Source organism: Gymnodraco acuticeps, unplaced genomic scaffold (assembly GCF_902827175.1).
Source record: "Gymnodraco acuticeps unplaced genomic scaffold, fGymAcu1.1, whole genome shotgun sequence".
Lineage (NCBI taxonomy): Eukaryota > Metazoa > Chordata > Actinopteri > Perciformes > Bathydraconidae > Gymnodraco > Gymnodraco acuticeps.
In genome coordinates, this window is record NW_022991340.1 from 538426 (window position 1) to 554832 (window position 16407).

The 16407-nt window shown below is 41.7% G+C and overlaps 2 protein-coding genes across 9 annotated transcripts in view; both read left to right on the plus strand.

Moving 5' to 3' along the window:
* The first annotated feature begins 496 nt into the window (after positions 1–496).
* Positions 497–1139, plus strand: LOC117562662 (histone H2AX). Its single transcript, XM_034240493.1, has one exon. The coding sequence runs from the start codon at positions 581–583 to the stop codon at positions 1007–1009; it is 429 nt and encodes a 142-aa protein (XP_034096384.1). The 5' UTR covers positions 497–580; the 3' UTR covers positions 1010–1139.
* Positions 1140–3809: 2670 nt separating this feature from the next.
* Positions 3810–16407, plus strand: part of phldb1a (pleckstrin homology-like domain, family B, member 1a) — a 36105-nt gene continuing 23507 nt past the window's right edge. For 2 of the 8 annotated variants that reach the window (XM_034240535.1, XM_034240536.1), the window contains exons 1-5: positions 6343–6884; positions 10438–10536; positions 11016–11139; positions 12055–12225; positions 15236–15361. In XM_034240535.1, the coding sequence (XP_034096426.1) occupies positions 6882–6884; positions 10438–10536; positions 11016–11139; positions 12055–12225; positions 15236–15361 (523 nt within the window). In that variant the 5' untranslated portion in view covers positions 6343–6881. Of the gene's footprint in view, positions 3954–4105; positions 4344–6334; positions 6885–10437; positions 10537–11015; positions 11140–12054; positions 12226–14584; positions 14879–15235; positions 15362–16407 lie in introns of those variants that run through there. The other 6 variants (XM_034240531.1, XM_034240532.1, XM_034240533.1 and 3 more) reach the window with 6 other exon arrangements.

Genomic DNA, 16407 nt, shown 5'->3' on the forward strand with positions numbered 1-16407 from the left:
TTTTAATGTTAAAGTTATTTGTTTTCTGGTGTAAATACTTTACAAAATGTAGTTGTGTAGAGTTACTTTAAATACAAAAATAGCCTACAATGTCATAAAACAAGTACCTACTGATTTTAGATCTGCCCATGACTGTATGAGTTTTTGACTCTTCAGGTGTTCAATTTTCTCATGCCACCAAAGTTCATGAAAACGATTTTCTTTACTTTTACTGCAGCATTCATTAAAGCGCCAAAAAACTTAAAGCTGGAGGGAAGACACCCGATTGGTCTTTATTATACGCCTCTTTTCAACAGGACCCACTCACATCAAGCAGGGAAAACAACAGCCAATCGCTTTAGCTTCAACTACAGGGCCCATGGTGATTTGTTGACTTCAGAGAAGATACGCCAATCGTCAGTGACTTCCGGTCCCTTGTGATCTCTCAAAGCCAATCATACTTGACTATGTTTATTCCAAGAGCCAATCACGTCCTAAGGCGGGACCAAGCTTGGGGTTTATATCCAGGTTGTGCGAACATCTTCCACAATCCACACCAACGTACGATTGCAGTTTTACCTGGCCGAGGATAAACACAACAATGTCTGGAAGAGGGAAAACCGGAGGAAAGGCCCGTGCTAAGGCCAAGACACGAAGCTCCCGTGCCGGTCTGCAGTTTCCAGTAGGCCGTGTCCACCGACTCCTCCGCAAGGGAAACTACGCTGAGCGAGTCGGCGCCGGAGCCCCAGTGTATCTGGCCGCCGTGCTGGAGTACCTCACCGCCGAGATCCTGGAGCTGGCTGGCAACGCCGCTAGAGACAACAAGAAGAGCCGCATCATCCCCCGTCACCTCCAGCTGGCTGTCCGCAACGACGAGGAGCTGAACAAGCTGCTCGGCGGAGTGACCATCGCACAGGGCGGTGTCCTGCCCAACATCCAGGCCGTCCTGCTCCCCAAGAAGACCAGCCAGGCTGCCGCGAGCTCCGGCAAGGCGGGAAAGAAGGCCTCATCCCAGTCCCAAGAGTATTAGCTTTCTGGCTAATAACTCTTACCCCAAAGGCCCTTTTAAGGGCCACCCACTTCTCATCCAGAGAGCGATTGTTCGTGAAATGTTTATCTTTTCGCATTTTATTTAATAAAGGATTGTTTTGTTAAAGTAATTGGCACTGTTGTGGTTCAACGTTAGGCTAACTGATGTTTCATGCTTAACCGTTAGCCGTTGACTTAATGTAACACTAGCTATCCTTACAGTGGCCACATCATCATAGTTACTGATTTATAGTGTTCATCTTTCAACCCTTACAGTGACCACCTAGTTTTCTAAACAATAGTGCTTATTCAGCAGGACATTCACATGTTAAGGAATAAACTTAACTATTTTTAGGAATGACTAAAATGCACTACAAGGGTTGCAACGTTACCGGAAGCTGCTACACAAGCTGCAGCGTGCTGTTCATCTGGTTGGTTCCAGTATGACTGAACCTTTTGTGGAAGTCTGATTTAATATCCTCAAAATGAACCAATCCTCCAGTGCATTACATTTCATACACTACAGGTCAAATTTGATTATTTGCTAAAAGCATAGTAAATAGTCTCAGTCAAAGAGTAATCCATGATTCCCATAATGTGTACACTTAAAACCCCTATCTTACATTTATTCATAGTGTCAAACAGTAAACCATAGTTTCTATGGTTATTTAGCCAGAAATAAATAAGAACACAGCTGTGTATATATATTAGCTGTAGCTGGGAGTACTCAAACTGACCACTATGTTAAAAAGCTACATTTAACTTTTAGAATTTGGGTACTTTCTCTTCCCTGACTTTATTTGGTGTTACAGATGTCCTCAGCTATGTCATGTATAGTGCTGCAGCTTGTGCATCTGTGCGGTAAACTTCTGCATAAACCAGTAACGGCTCGTTCGGCTTGCAGCTCCAGGTGTTTCCTTATTTACAACTGAAGATGCAAACATCCGCAGACAGTTTACAAGCAGGAGCACAGTGACATCTGATAAAGTACATGTGGCATACAGAGTTATTTTTACCCCATATAATCCTAAATCCAAACTTTGGGTTGGAAATGGTTCAATACATCAGAATTTAAGCAAGAGCAGTTCTGTATTCGAAAGGCGTAAGAAGCATTTAGATACAGTTAAAATACATAAAAGCCATACATTACCAATTGCTATATTCCTTATAACACATGTGCTGTTAGCTCCAACAATTGAACACATTAATTTACCCTGTATAGTCCTAAATACAAACCTCGGGATAGAAATTGAGAAATAAATCCGAATGCAAGCAATAACAGTTCTGTATGAGAAAAAGGGCCCAAAGAAGCATTTGGATAAAGTTCAAACATCATGTTGTTTATTAAGAAACTCATACAATACCAATATACATTATAAAACCTTAACTGTGAGCTCCATGTACATGTGTGTTATAGAAGGCTTTAGGTTTACAACATTCGTCCAGTGGAGATGTGGTTACATTTGACCAGGATAGGTGTAAACCCCAAAAGAGAAAAAACTCCTAACTGTCAACAAAGCAGATCAAAATAAAAGCAATAGCTTCTGTAACATTGTTCAAATGCAGCACAGTGATTGGACTACCAACATATCCAAGAGTTGCACATACACTGAGACAGTTAATCCAATCAGACAAGTCAGAACAATAATGTTGGGGGTGAACTTCACTGGCTTTGCCACCAGGGGTCAACGGTTTCATGCCGGAAAATCTCTGTGATGCGTCAATGCCCATGTGTGTCCATTTAATAACAATTGAAGACAGCTCACTGCTCTTATTGTTCCAACAGATATTCAACATGTGCACAGATGTTCTCTGCTCGACATGAAAGCAGTGACAGTAAAAGAGTGAAGTGTTTGACCATCTTTAGGATCCATTATTAATGTTATTTTAATGTCATCTGTGGTGGGAATTGTTTGTTTTAGTCATTACGTTTCAGACATATCCACCTAAAATAATCAGCCAAAACCATTTCGCAAAGAAGGAGGAGAGCCTGCAGGTATTTCTGTCTGCTTCCACTGTTTTATTAGTGGCAAAAGCAGCATGACGCACCGGGTTTGAACTGAGCCCAGGACAGGCTGAACCAATTACTCAGGCCTTGACAACGTGTCCAACACCGGCAGCCGGGCTAAACATTCCAGCCTGTGAGGAAAAAACCCTGTGTGATAACTATAATTTCCTGATTGGCACTGCCAACGGCTCTAAATGAACCTTCTCCTCTCAGCTGTTTGTGAAAAACAAACAGATATGCTGAGGTTTTTTCAGTTATCCTCTGCTTTCTCTGTGGTTTTACAATATATATGTAATTTAAGGCAGGAAGTACTTTCTGTAAAGTGACAGACATTGTTGACTTGAGAGAAAATCAGTCACTTGTGCATCTCTCAATCTATCCCTTCATGAGTCTGAAGTGATGTCATCTTGACTGCTTTTCCATGTTTTGTTAATTACAGCTAATGGACTAATGAAAGGAACAAAAAAGTAACCTGAAGGGAGTTAAGGAGTTTAAGTGTATACTGGGTACAGTCTGTACATCTGAGAAGAGAACAAATCTAACTTGTGGGAATCACGGGGCAATGTAAGATTCAAATAAATGGGGAGAGGAAAACAGGCCCTTTTTATTAGGTACAGTCTGTACATCTGAGAAGAGAACACATCTAGCTTGTGGGAATCACAGGGCGATGTAAGAAAGAATGGGAAAAATAAATGATAAGTGGGTAGAGGGAAAAGGGCCGGACAGAGGGGTGGACCCGGCAGAAACGTGTGTGTGGAGGATCTGACTGTTTCACTTTGAAACTGTCCCAACAGCAGGGAAGAGCTGACAGCATATTTCCATCCTCTAGGAGAGAGACTTTTTCTCATGAACACTTGGGAAGATGCCTCGTCTGCTGTGTTTCTAATCTTTGGGCTGAACCATCCCACACACAAGAAGATGTTGATCGCCAGCTCTGGTAATGAGAAACAAAAATGTTTGCTCGAATGTGTGTGAGCGTGTGTGTGTGTGGTGCAACGAGAAGCGGAGAGAGTGGGAGAGAGAAAGAGATAATGGAGCTATTGTGGCAGTTTACACTCATGGTTTTCAGCCTGACACGACCCACTCAACGTGTGTGAGAGAGGTCACATACTTTCATTATCCTTATTGCGTGCCAATGTATAACTTCACCACTACAGAGCAGGTGGAAAAGAGAGTTTAGGAGCCAAGCCCAGCCTTCTCTGAATGGGCATTGTTATGTGTGTGAGATCCGGCTGCCTTCAGGGCTCACGCGTCCAGAAATGTAGTTGGAGTTATAGGCTGATGCAGTATTTCACCTGACAGGAGTGTGAGGTAAACACAAGCCTTGGTGAGTAGTTTTCTTACTTTAAAGTGCCTAAAAACCCTGCAATGTGATGCATTTCTATATATTATGTATATAATCTAATTTCTGTGTAACAAGGGAAATACGTAAAATATGCCATATGATTATGACTTGTTTGCATGTGCATTGTCTTGGTTGAGACAGAGAAAAGTAGGCAGAGTATAAAAAGGAAAATAAAATCTTAATACGCACAGTTTTCTGTTCTTAGATTTAGCTCTTGTCTGTCTGGGAGAGTGCTCCATCGAGGTGGTTTAAGGCTGATCTCATGACACAAGTTGGATCTTTCTCTACTGTGTGATGGATGCAATATATGAGAATATGGGTGTTATATCAGACAGGAAGATTGAAATGGCATTCATGTGCACACATCGTTCATTTGTGGCAGAATAACAGATACCACTGTCCTCCAAATATCTGGGTCTTTCTTTGTAGATGATGATAATCTGTGTATAACTCATCTGTGAATCAGACTGTCATCACACTGCTGCCTCCGGATGAGGGTCTTTCTTATCCTGATTTGAGTCGCACATTCATGCAGCATTCCTCCAAGCCACAACAAGCTCCACAATTCAGTTACGGGTCAACGTTAGGTCAGAGGTCATGTTATGGCCTGTCAATGTTAGCGGAAGAAGGAGGATGTGTGCACTCCTGAGTCCTGAGAGGAAGTGCACACAGGGTTCAGGGCACTGAAGTCCCTGTTACCTGAACTAATGCGAGAAGGAAAGCTAAATCTGTTTCTCATTAGACTTTTACACATTCTTCAACTTTAGGGAATGTTATCTGCGTCTGACTGTATCCTGCCAAAGCATTTTGAGCATGCTTCCACCTGTCTGTGGCGGGTTTCATTCAGCTGTTTCCCTGGTGATTCTGATCTCCTCTCCAGCTTTGGTTTCCCAGAGGTATGAGGGAAAACATCCACCCTTTGACTGGTTTTGTTTTTAGTCCTACTGGGTGTCCACTCACCCCACAACACACAGCTCAGGGATCCTAAAGTTGTGTGGTCGAGACGTTTTTTTAACCAGTTAGTAGACGTGAAAGGCTTGACGTGATTCGCGAATGTAACAGTGGTTCGGACACATTTAAAAAAACAAAGAGGTCCAAGGCAAAATACCAACATGCACTGGGCATCCGAGGAAAGAAGAGGTGCAGGAAAGCCACGGGGTGAAGGGCTGACGGACATAACAAGGTGTCTGGGGAGAGTGGTGGTCGAGTGCATTAGACTAGCAGAAGACTGGGATGTTTGGAGACTCCCAAATGACCCACAGGCTACTCGAGTAACTTGACCACCTGTCTACCGTCATGTCAGGGCATCCTTCTGCTCCACAGCTTAGACAGTATGAAAGAGTGTGTATCTACGAAAAACTCTACATTCTGAACCAAGAACTAGAAGAAATCCTCACATCAGTGCGATCAGTAAAGCACACATGCTGACGCTGCAGCGAGCAAATACTCTTGTAACGGGGAACTTGTATCCACGTTTAAATCTTTGTGTTACATTTGTTATAATAATGTTACTTGCTTGCTTTAGCTAGATTGACTAGTGTAGATTTAAAATCCACATTTAAATGACATGCAGGAATGTTTCACCCCCTCAGCTGTAACCTCCACATCATCACTGCTCCAAGTCCATCTGGTTACTTAGTTTGCCTCTTGTTTGTTTTTATTCTCCTCAGTGACTCATCATCTCCTTCACTTCCTTCATCTCCTCTCTGACCATGGGAAAAGCCTTGAGAGATCAATAGTGGAGTCTTTCTCCCACTCTCTCTTTCTCTCTGACTGTATAATAGTTCCAAGTCGTTCCTGTGGGACTTCTGGAAAGATGGCTCACACGTGTTCGCCCACTTCCTGTGGATCTTGGTATTTCTCTATCCCATCATCATGGATGTTTAAAGCACAGTAGACACAATATAATCATCTATATTTTGTCATATTATCATAAAGAGTTTTCCAGATTGGAAATACCCGTTTTCAAATCTGTTACATCAGAGCAGGAAGTCAGAGCACATCTTTTCCATCTCCTTACTCCTACACTTATTTGTATTTCCACCCTAGATGTGTCTGTATTACCAACGCTAAGGAGCATTTAAGGGGTCTCCAGCCTCCTCTGATCATCTGGTGTGGTCCATCTGATCTTTGAATCCTGAAATGCAAACCCTGTAGGAGTGAATACAACTTAAGGACTCTCTGAGGAGGATCTGGACTTTAACCCCCAACTCCTCTCTTAATATGGGGTGTTTTGAAATTGAAGTTGAAGGGTTTATCTGCCAAGGGAGGGAGTCAATAAGGAACATGTTCTTTGGGGAGATGTAATTGCACATTTCAGAGGGCAGTGCCGACGGCGGTTCCCCCTCTGTAACTCTGCACCGGGATGGGGAGGAGGGAAATAGCAGAGGAACTCAGTAGGTGAATGAAGAAAGCTAGGAGCAAGACGTAAACAATTATGTGGACACTGCTTTATGGATTAACACAATTCACACTCATCATGGAACTAGCTGTTGTCTGGACTCTGTAGGAGAAGAAAAAATGGTAAGAGCTGCATGCTTCTCCGTTAAGTAAGTTGTGTTTGCAGCACTGTTGTGTTTTATTAAATAGTTTTCGGTCTATCTGTTTGTCCACCTTAATAAAGTTACACTCTCTTTTATTTTATGGACCTTTTAAAATGTCAAATGTAATCTGTTTTGTCAGTGTTCATTCTGAGCAGAAATAATTTCTCTTAAAAGTAGCAGCCCAGACTGTGTGGCTGGCGGTGTCTATTTTCAGAGGCTCATGGCAACTCTGAAGGGCATAACTGCTCCCATAATCACAGGTTACAGTGGAAGGCCCTGCATTTGCAAGTACTAAAACTATTCTCCGGCCTGGGTGTGTACGTCAAATCATTGAGGCTTGTGGGAGCAGAAGCATGTGTGTGTGCACATGTGTGTGTGAGTCAGACAGCGAGAGACACATTAGCCTGCCCACTCTCCTGTCCTGTGTCTGACTGCGTGGCTCAAAGAGGGCCAGTGTTGACAGGCAGTGGGCTGACGGCAGAGCGAGAGGGGTCCAGTGTCAGCGGGGAACAGAGGGGACGGTCTGTTCCCCGTGTCACTGGGTCCTCTGAGACTCTCACACAGGACGGGATTGTCAGATATGTGTGGCTTCACGCGGCGGCTTCGTCTGGAGTGACATCAGACGAAGATAAAATGCCCTGTTGTCTCAGCCAGGGCTAAAATTGGAGCAAAACAGCTGTGGATGGTTTTTCATGAATTTTAATTGATCAGTGATGTCAGCATGGAGCGACAATGAGCTCAGGCATTTGATGCCACAGTCATGTGTTGGTGTGCTAATGGGCTGATGTGGTCACTTCCTGGCAAACAGACTGGTGAGACAATTAAGGAATAAGTAGAATAATGCACCAAGCTTTTATGTCTTCTTTACTTGACCAGAGAGATATAGAGGGAGAGCAGACTTTAATTCACCTGATCAGATGACATGAGACCCTTTTCAATAAAACAAATATTATTTAGATCATACAAATATTCATATAAATAGAAGAATCATGAAAAACTAATACAAATAGGTTTATTTTATTTGCCCAATGTAGGTATAATTTCTGGTATGGATTTAGAGTCACTGGGTCGACATGACATAGAAGCCATTGACAAATCTGAAATGATCTAATAGGGTATTTGTGTGAAATCAATTCATGACACATCAGTAATAAAGTGCCACATTAAACTAATTTATAATTAAAAAAAATTATCATTATTTTCACTAATATTAGCATGTAGACATGAATAAATAACATTGTTGTCATTCAACATGTAATTGATTGACGGCCCCCAAGTGAAACCCTTTAGTTAAGAGTGAGGGATTCAATCTAATTGACTGGGGAAGTTTTAAGATGATTTATATTAGTTAACAATATACCCAAGTGACATTACAGGTGGTCAAATAAAATGAATTTCCTCAAAATTTGTATTTTTTCCCATACTCTAGCAGCTATCTCAACTTCAGCGGCACTAACATACATCGAAAAGTCCTGTTTTTCATTCCTACCTCTATTCTAACGCTTTTTACAGACGTTGGACGAGTATAACATGAAGTGAATCATATACTTTTGCCTTTAAAGTCATCATCTGAAAAAATGGATTGTTTGGAGATGGTGCAATTTATCTGCACTTTCCCTCCTCACCTCATACCTCAAAGACCGCACCTACAGGGTGACTTGGAGAGGGTCCGAGTCTGACCCTTGTCAATTAACTACAGGGGTCCCTCAGGGCTCTGTCCTCGGTCCCCTCCTCTTCTCTCTGTACACAAACTCACTCGGATCAGTCATTATCCCGCATGGTTTTCATACCACTGCTATGTTGATTAATTCTGTCTTTTCCCCGCTCAGAGACCCAGGTCTTCGCACGCATCTCTGCTTGTCTAGCTGACATCTCTCAGTGGATGTCTGCTCACCACCTTAAGCTCAACCTTGACAAGACTGAACTGCTTTTTCTTCCTGGAAAAGATTGTCCCACTCTTGACCTAACAATCAACATTGGCCCCTCTGTTGTTTCCCCGACTCAGACTGGAAGGAATCTGGGTGTGACCCTAGATAACAACCTGTCCTTCACTGCAAACATCGCTGCTACAACCCGCTGCTGCAGATACACGCTTTACAACATCGGGAGGATACGTCCCCTCCTGACCCAGAAAGCGACTCAGGTTCTGGTCCAGGCTCTCGTCATCTCACGCCTAGACTACTGCAACTCCCTCCTGGCTGGTCTACCTGCATGTGCCATCCGACCTCTGCAGCTCATCCAGAATGCAGCGGCTCGTCTGGTCTTCAACCTTCCTAAATGTTCCCACACCACGCCGCTCCTCCGCTCCCTTCACTGGCTTCCAGTAACTGCTAGAATCCACTTCAAGACAATGGTACTTGCGTACCATGCTGCGAATGGATCTGGCCCTTCCTACATCCAGGACATGGTTAAACTGTACACCCCAGCACGTGCACTCCGCTCTGCATCAGCCAAACGGCTCGCTGCACCCTCACTGTGAGGCGGAACCAAGTTCCCATCAGCAAAAACACGTCTGTTTGCTATCCTGCCTCCAAAATGGTGGAATGAGCTCCCCATTGACATCAGGACAGCAGAAAGCTTACACATCTTCCGGCGCAGACTGAAAACTCATCTCTTTCGACTCCACTTCGAGCAATACAATTACTAACAAAGCACTTATATACTAATAAAGGACTGGCTTATCTAAAGCCAGTTGAGTAGCACTTGAAATGTTTTGGCTCTATGAAACCTGATGTACTTACAGTATATGATTCTGTTTTCTTCAAGTTTGTATCTTCTTGGTCGAATGCACTTATTGTAAGTCACTTTGGATAAAAGCGTCAGCTAAATGCAATGTAATGGTGTTTACGCCACAAGTCAAACATCACATACAGTCATTTAAGTTCAGTCCATCGTAGACAAAACAGACTCTAGAAAATAGTTGTCTCTGTTTGTCTTGGTATGCTGAGCTGATTAAATTGTTGCCAGGGCGATTAACCCATGTGGGTGATAGTGAGAGACGTGGATACCAGCTTTTAGTAGAAAAATATGGTGAGTCATCTGGGCTGCTTATGTGTCTGTGTGTGCTTGTTTGAGCCCCGTCTGGTCCCTGTTTCCCTCTCGTCTGATGAGCAGACAGCTGGATCTAATCTACGGCATCTGTCTGTGTGTGTGTTTGTGTTTGTAAGGTCTGTATATGAGTCACAGTGACTCATCGCGGCTCGAGGAAGCAGTGATCTGACCCCTGATGTGCGAAGGACCTTACCTTCTGCCACACGTCTTAAGGACAATTGTGTGTGCTGTCCAATGTGTAAAGTGTCGTTTAGATTGAGGCATACATCAGTGCCAGTTTTCTTGATACATTATTTTGTCTGGTTGGTGCGAGAGAAACAATTACCCAGTATAATAGTTTGGTCACATGGGCTTATAAGTGGGGCAGGAGGTTTCTAAGGAAAGCACTGTTCCTATTGTAGTACAACTGTAGTAGCAGTATTCCCAGTGCTCCCATTCATGCCCTGCTCTCCCTCCCTCTTGTATATGTGTGTTTGCTTCAGGATCTTCATGTGTCAGATCCTTCTGACAATCCAGTCGAGATGGAGCGTGTGAGGACGAACAGAGTGGAGCATGGGAGACAGACGCACCAGGTCTTACAGGTAACAATTTAAGACGTTTTCAAGAATTTTGCATATTGTATATTTTATATTAATTCTTCCAATTCATGCTTGCTGAAAGAAAGACATTTTTTTTTAAATATGCCATCATGGACATTTCTATCTCCTGTCTCCCTTATGTAAATATGAAATGTTATGCTCTTTATTCCTATGTAAGTCTGACTAAATACATTCATTTAAATCTGACCATGTTCAGTCTTTTAGTGCATGAAGCTCATATCTAATGTAAGGCTCTATCTTATTCAATTGTATGTAAAAGGGTTTCAGGACGAGAGTCTTGACCGTTTGAATCAAGGTCAGATATTGGACTTCTTACTAGAGCGTCGTTTAGCCCTTTATACATGTAGTGTCACTTTAAAGATTCAGTAAAAACTGATGCCTACTTCACTGAGTGTTAAGATGTGTAATATTGATGTGCAATGTCATGTATTTACATTATCTATTTGATATGGATTTCACAGAGCATTCCTTTGGACTTTAATGAGACAGGCAAGTCCCTGAAAGTCCAGGCAGAGCGCCCCCACCTGGTTAGTTTGGGAAGTGGACGTTTGAGCACAGCTATCACCCTGCTGCCACTGCTGGAAGGTAAACACATGTGTGTGTGTGTGTGTGTGTGTGTGTGTGTGTGTGTGTGTGTGTGTGTGTGTGTGTGTGTGTGTATGTATATTTTTCTTAGTAAAGTTGTGCACTACTTACTGTTTATAGATTTCCTGATATCCTTGTTGAATAGAATTTAATGAAACTTTATTAATGGCTTGTTTAATAAATAGTCTTGCCTTAGCATCCTGCACCATTAAACAGTGAAGGTGACTATAAGAGGAGGTAATAAGACATATGTAACCTATTGTAAAATACTGTTTGTATTGAAGCCCTGACCTCTCTGTATCTCTGCGTTCTTTGTTTTTGTGAGCACCTAAAGACACCCTCATAATCAAATTATACAAAAGAAGTCACTTTATCTGTAATAAGTTAGAACAACACTTTTCATGAGTGATGAACTTGTACAAACTGATGACACCTTACCTTATAACCATGTTGTTGTTGCTAACACTGCCCCACAGTTGCAATTATACCCTTGTCTGGGATCTTCTTGCACTGAGCCCATAAACACCACAGAGGAAGAGAGGGTGTGACAGTAGTGAGAGACGTCTTCCTGGATTATCTTTGTGCTCCATCTCTGTGCTGTCACATAAGAACAATAATGTTAAAGGTTAATTATATTGCACTCAGAAAGCAATATAAAAACAACTGATAGAAAATTACAACATAGAAAATAGTAGATGGCTATATTAAATCGTTCTGACACTATGCCTTTCATGTGCCAGACTAAGCACACCTCTTGTTTTTAGAAACTGCCGCATGTGCCCTTGACCCCTAAAATGACACCACACCAGTATACCTCTAACTGCAACCTAAGAATACTTCACCGAAGTGTTAAAATAGCAGGTCCACACGGATCTCCTGTAACTGACGCTGGGAACATGTTTGCTGTTGTTGCAGGGAGGAACACGCTGGGCAGCGGGGCCACAGACATACCTCTGCAGGGCCTGGGCATCGCAGATCAGCACTGCTACATCGAAAACCAAACAGGCAGCATCACGTTGCACCCATGTGGAAGCCAGTGCTCTGTCGATGGCCTTTCCATCACCAAACCCTATCGCCTGACTCAAGGTAGCACTGCCACAGGCTTAAGTGACTGATATGCTGATGTTGGTATTAAAGATGTTTTTTTACTAGCTTCCTGCATCAATAAAATAATGTGGTTTCCTTAGAAAAATAAAACTGATTAGCCAATGAATAGTGTTGATTAGTACAGATGTGCGTATTGTGTCTGCTATGGGCGGACATTTAGTAGCAGTTTTTTTTTTCAACAACAACAAATAAAATGTTCAGTTTGTGCTGAAACGTCATGATCCCCAGAAGTAAAATGATTAGCTTATTTTTTTTACCTGTGCTACCATAAGGTTTGAAGACTGTAGTTTTAAGTTTAATAGCCAAATAAATACAGTTTGCAATAGAATCCCATAAAATGTAGTCCCTGTCAAGTTTAGTTTATAACTGCAAAACTATTGACATAACAAACATTAGCATACTAGCATGCTACGCTAAGATGGTGATTGTAACTATATTGTCTGCTAAACATCAGAATGTTAGCATTGTCCAGCGTGTTAGCATGCTAATTTGAGCATTTAGCTCAAGGTACTGCAAATATCTTAAGAGCAGCTTGGGTCATTCTACAGAAAAGGTGGAATCTGGGTGATACAAATCTGCTGAAATATATTCCTTCTAAAAACATCTAAAACCTGTTAAATAGCAATAACTAACTCTTAACTTGATGAATCCACAACAAGTAGAGCTTAAAGTTTTTTTGTTGTTGTTATACTTTATACAAAGCTTATTTGTATTCTTTCACACACAGTGACGTCACAGCTACCCACAATGCAACGCGCGCCATATATTTTTTTATAAAGACGCCATTTTTCTGGAGGTGCAAAAATCCTGGTGATGCTAATATAAACAGCTAGCTTATGTAGCCAGGCAGAGCACACTAGGTTTTTTTTCTGAATTAACGACCGAAGAAATCGCTGCATGTCTTCGGATTACATCTCTGGACTTGAGGGGTGTGCTCTAGGTCGTTACCAGCGTAAACTAGAGCTGTGTGGGTTGTTGGATTACAATGTATGGAATTACGACCCTCAAAAGTGGCCTTCGGTCGATTTTGGCATCTACGTCTATCTTCTGGAAACACCAGGTGAATACCCCACTTGTCACAATAATATTATCATGCTAATGCATATATGTAGTATTTTAGAGTTGACTATATTGATTAAGGCAATCGACTATGATATTCTGTATGCACCTCGCGTGAAATGGTTGATACCGGAAGTACGGTGTCGCCCTCGGCCCAAAACCCGTATGTGTGTGTGAAAGAATAGGAATGTCACTGGTGTTACGTGTTACCAGGAAGAAGAGTAACACCAGTGACAATTTGGAGAAAACACTACCATTTTAACAAAATGGCTGCCATGTGTCAGACCAAATGGCTTCAGTCAATATCAAAATCGTTTAACTCTTCAATACAATACATTTTCCCATTCAAATGTTCACCCCTAGGGCTATGCAATGAGTAACACTAATGACAGACTTGAAAGACGCATGTACAATTTGAAGATAAAATGACACCTTTAAGAAACAAAGTAAGAAGTATCTGACTTTCCTTATGTCTTTGTCCACTGCACTGCCTCAAATGATCTCTTGTTACAGGAGGCACTTCAGAGACAGTACATTACTTCAAAATAAAAGCGTTTTGTGTAGCAGTAACACCAATGACGTAATTTTGGGTGACTGACATTTATTTGATATTATTAATAATAATTTGCGTTTCTTTGTTACCATTTCAGTGTTATATTTAATGCTTGTAATGTTATGTAAATATACATTTGATTTATTTATTGAAAAACTTATTATTAAAACTATAGGCTCCACTTCCATGTATGATCAAAGTGACAAGGCAGTTCCTTGAACTTGATATTTTAAATAAATTGCAATTTACGTATTAACCCATTTTTTATTTTTTATTTAGTACCATTGCAAAGACAATCTCTATGTATTCAACATATATAATGAATGTGAGTATTAGGTCAACGTCATACATTTTGGTGTCTGCAAAAGTAAGTGACAGCACTTCCACCTTTTCTGTAGAATGACCCAGCTAGCATTTCTTTATACTATTCTCATGTTTAACCCTGTTATCTGTTGAATCACATTTATGTTTACTCTGATATTTTATAATTAGTTTACATAAACTAGGAGTTACTGAGTATTAAATACAGTGAAGAAAAAGTGGACACAACACTGTCTAGCTGCACAACAACAAAGCAGTCCCATGTCTTTCCAGTAACATGCATACTTGCCATGAAAAAAAGGCACAACAGTCCCACCCTCCTCAGTCCCCTCTCTATGGGATTAAGGCCAGCAGCTCGACCAGAATGTCATTTGAAGCCGGGTGATCAGCCAGTGTGTGGAGGCAGCAGCTGCTCAACAAGAATACTTCAGGCTTTGCTTCATTCACAGGACTCATGTCAGGATGGCATGTTATAAACAACCTGAGAAGAGAGGAAACTTCTTCATTTATATCATAAAGGACAATGTTGGAGCCCTAAGGACCTTTGACTTCCATTTATAGGATGAAATAAAAGTTAAACTCCCTGTGGATTATCCAGACCTGGAAACAAATCTTCTGGGATTATATCAGGCAGGAATGCAGGGAGAGGAGAAGGAGATGATTTCACTTACTGGTTAATCTAGTTTGCTTTTCTGTCAGGTAAGCAATCAACACACTTCCTGTAGTTGAATAATAGAAAAATAGACGACAATAGTAGTATGTATGAGCTCGTTTCCATGCCTGTGTCACAATGTGGGTGACTCGTTTACCACATGCTTTCACTCTCAGATCTCCTCGTTTATCAAATGTCAAGATGAAATATGGTTCAGCTTCAGGGAATTTTAAATAAATCTTCCAGATAAATGGGTCTACACACCCCCTATTGTTTTCTATCAATCAAAATCTGTTGTGGCAGTGCATTTTATGGTGGTGATAATAGCCTACTCATCCTTTCTTATTATGTTAACAAACTCATCACTGTCAGGTTTTTACCCACACTTTCTTTTCTCCTGGCAGGGTGCATGCTGTGTTTCGGTCAGTCTGTCTTTTTCCGCTTCAACCATCCAGAGGAGGCCCTGCGGATGAAGAGCATGCTGCCTGGAGAAAGCCAAGGACCTAACACCACGAGAACTCATCTTACAGGTAAAGACCCTGCTTAAATCATCATAAAACACCTATAGCCCCAGATAGTAGCATTCCTGTGATCCAGTCACTGGAAAAAACACAGAGGTTGTGTTGAGTAGTAATACTTAACAGGGATCCAGAAATAAACTGGTATGCATTAAATGTTTAACAGTTTCCTCTGTAGCTATTCTAGGCAGAACAAATACTTTAGCCTGAAGGATATTTAGACACAGTTAGTTGGTTACTCACCTTAGTGTACAACAAGTTTCATAAGTTCCCATTAATGCTGAACAACAATCGTGCATCTGTTGTATGGAATTACAAAACGTTGGCCTTTGGTTAGGATGACGTATTGCACATGCCTGACTTGTTAAGACTATCTGAATTTTAGGGATTACTTCTTAACAAATGGTTACTTGACACATTGGTCATTATCCTTGTCGGGATGCAGAAATAGCTTTCTCAGGGCTAATTATCTGTGGCCTACATTGTGATCTAGTTCATTTAAATGTGTGGTTTTTGCTCAAGGTGTGACCCCATTGTGACAAATGATTGTTGTAACCTTTCTTTTTAGAGTTCCATTCATGTGGTGTAACATTGTTCTGGTACGTTAATTGCTTTCACTGTTGCCTCGTGCCGTGGATGATATTTAGACTCCATTCTCCTCTGACCTTATTAGTTTGGCTGTCGGTGCCTGAACATTTAGAGCCACCACACCCTTTCCAGTGTGTATGACCCACTCTTTCCTGACCAGGCCCTGATTTGATCTGCTTTGAATGAAGTACACTGCTACAGCTTTTATATTTAGCAGCTCTATATCCCTGTAGGATTACATCACTACTGAGGAGCACAACATCCCAATTGCTGGGTTCCTACAGGAGAACATCAGCTCTTAGACATTTACCAGTATTTAAAGTGGGACACCGGGACACTGTGGGTGGCTCCCCCTTTATCTTGAAGCACTGACTTTGTGGTGAATGCCAGTAGGACAAAGATGACACAGGACAGATCCCTCCCACTGTGTTTGTTTATGTGTGTTTTTGCAACTGTCTTCTCAAGTGTCC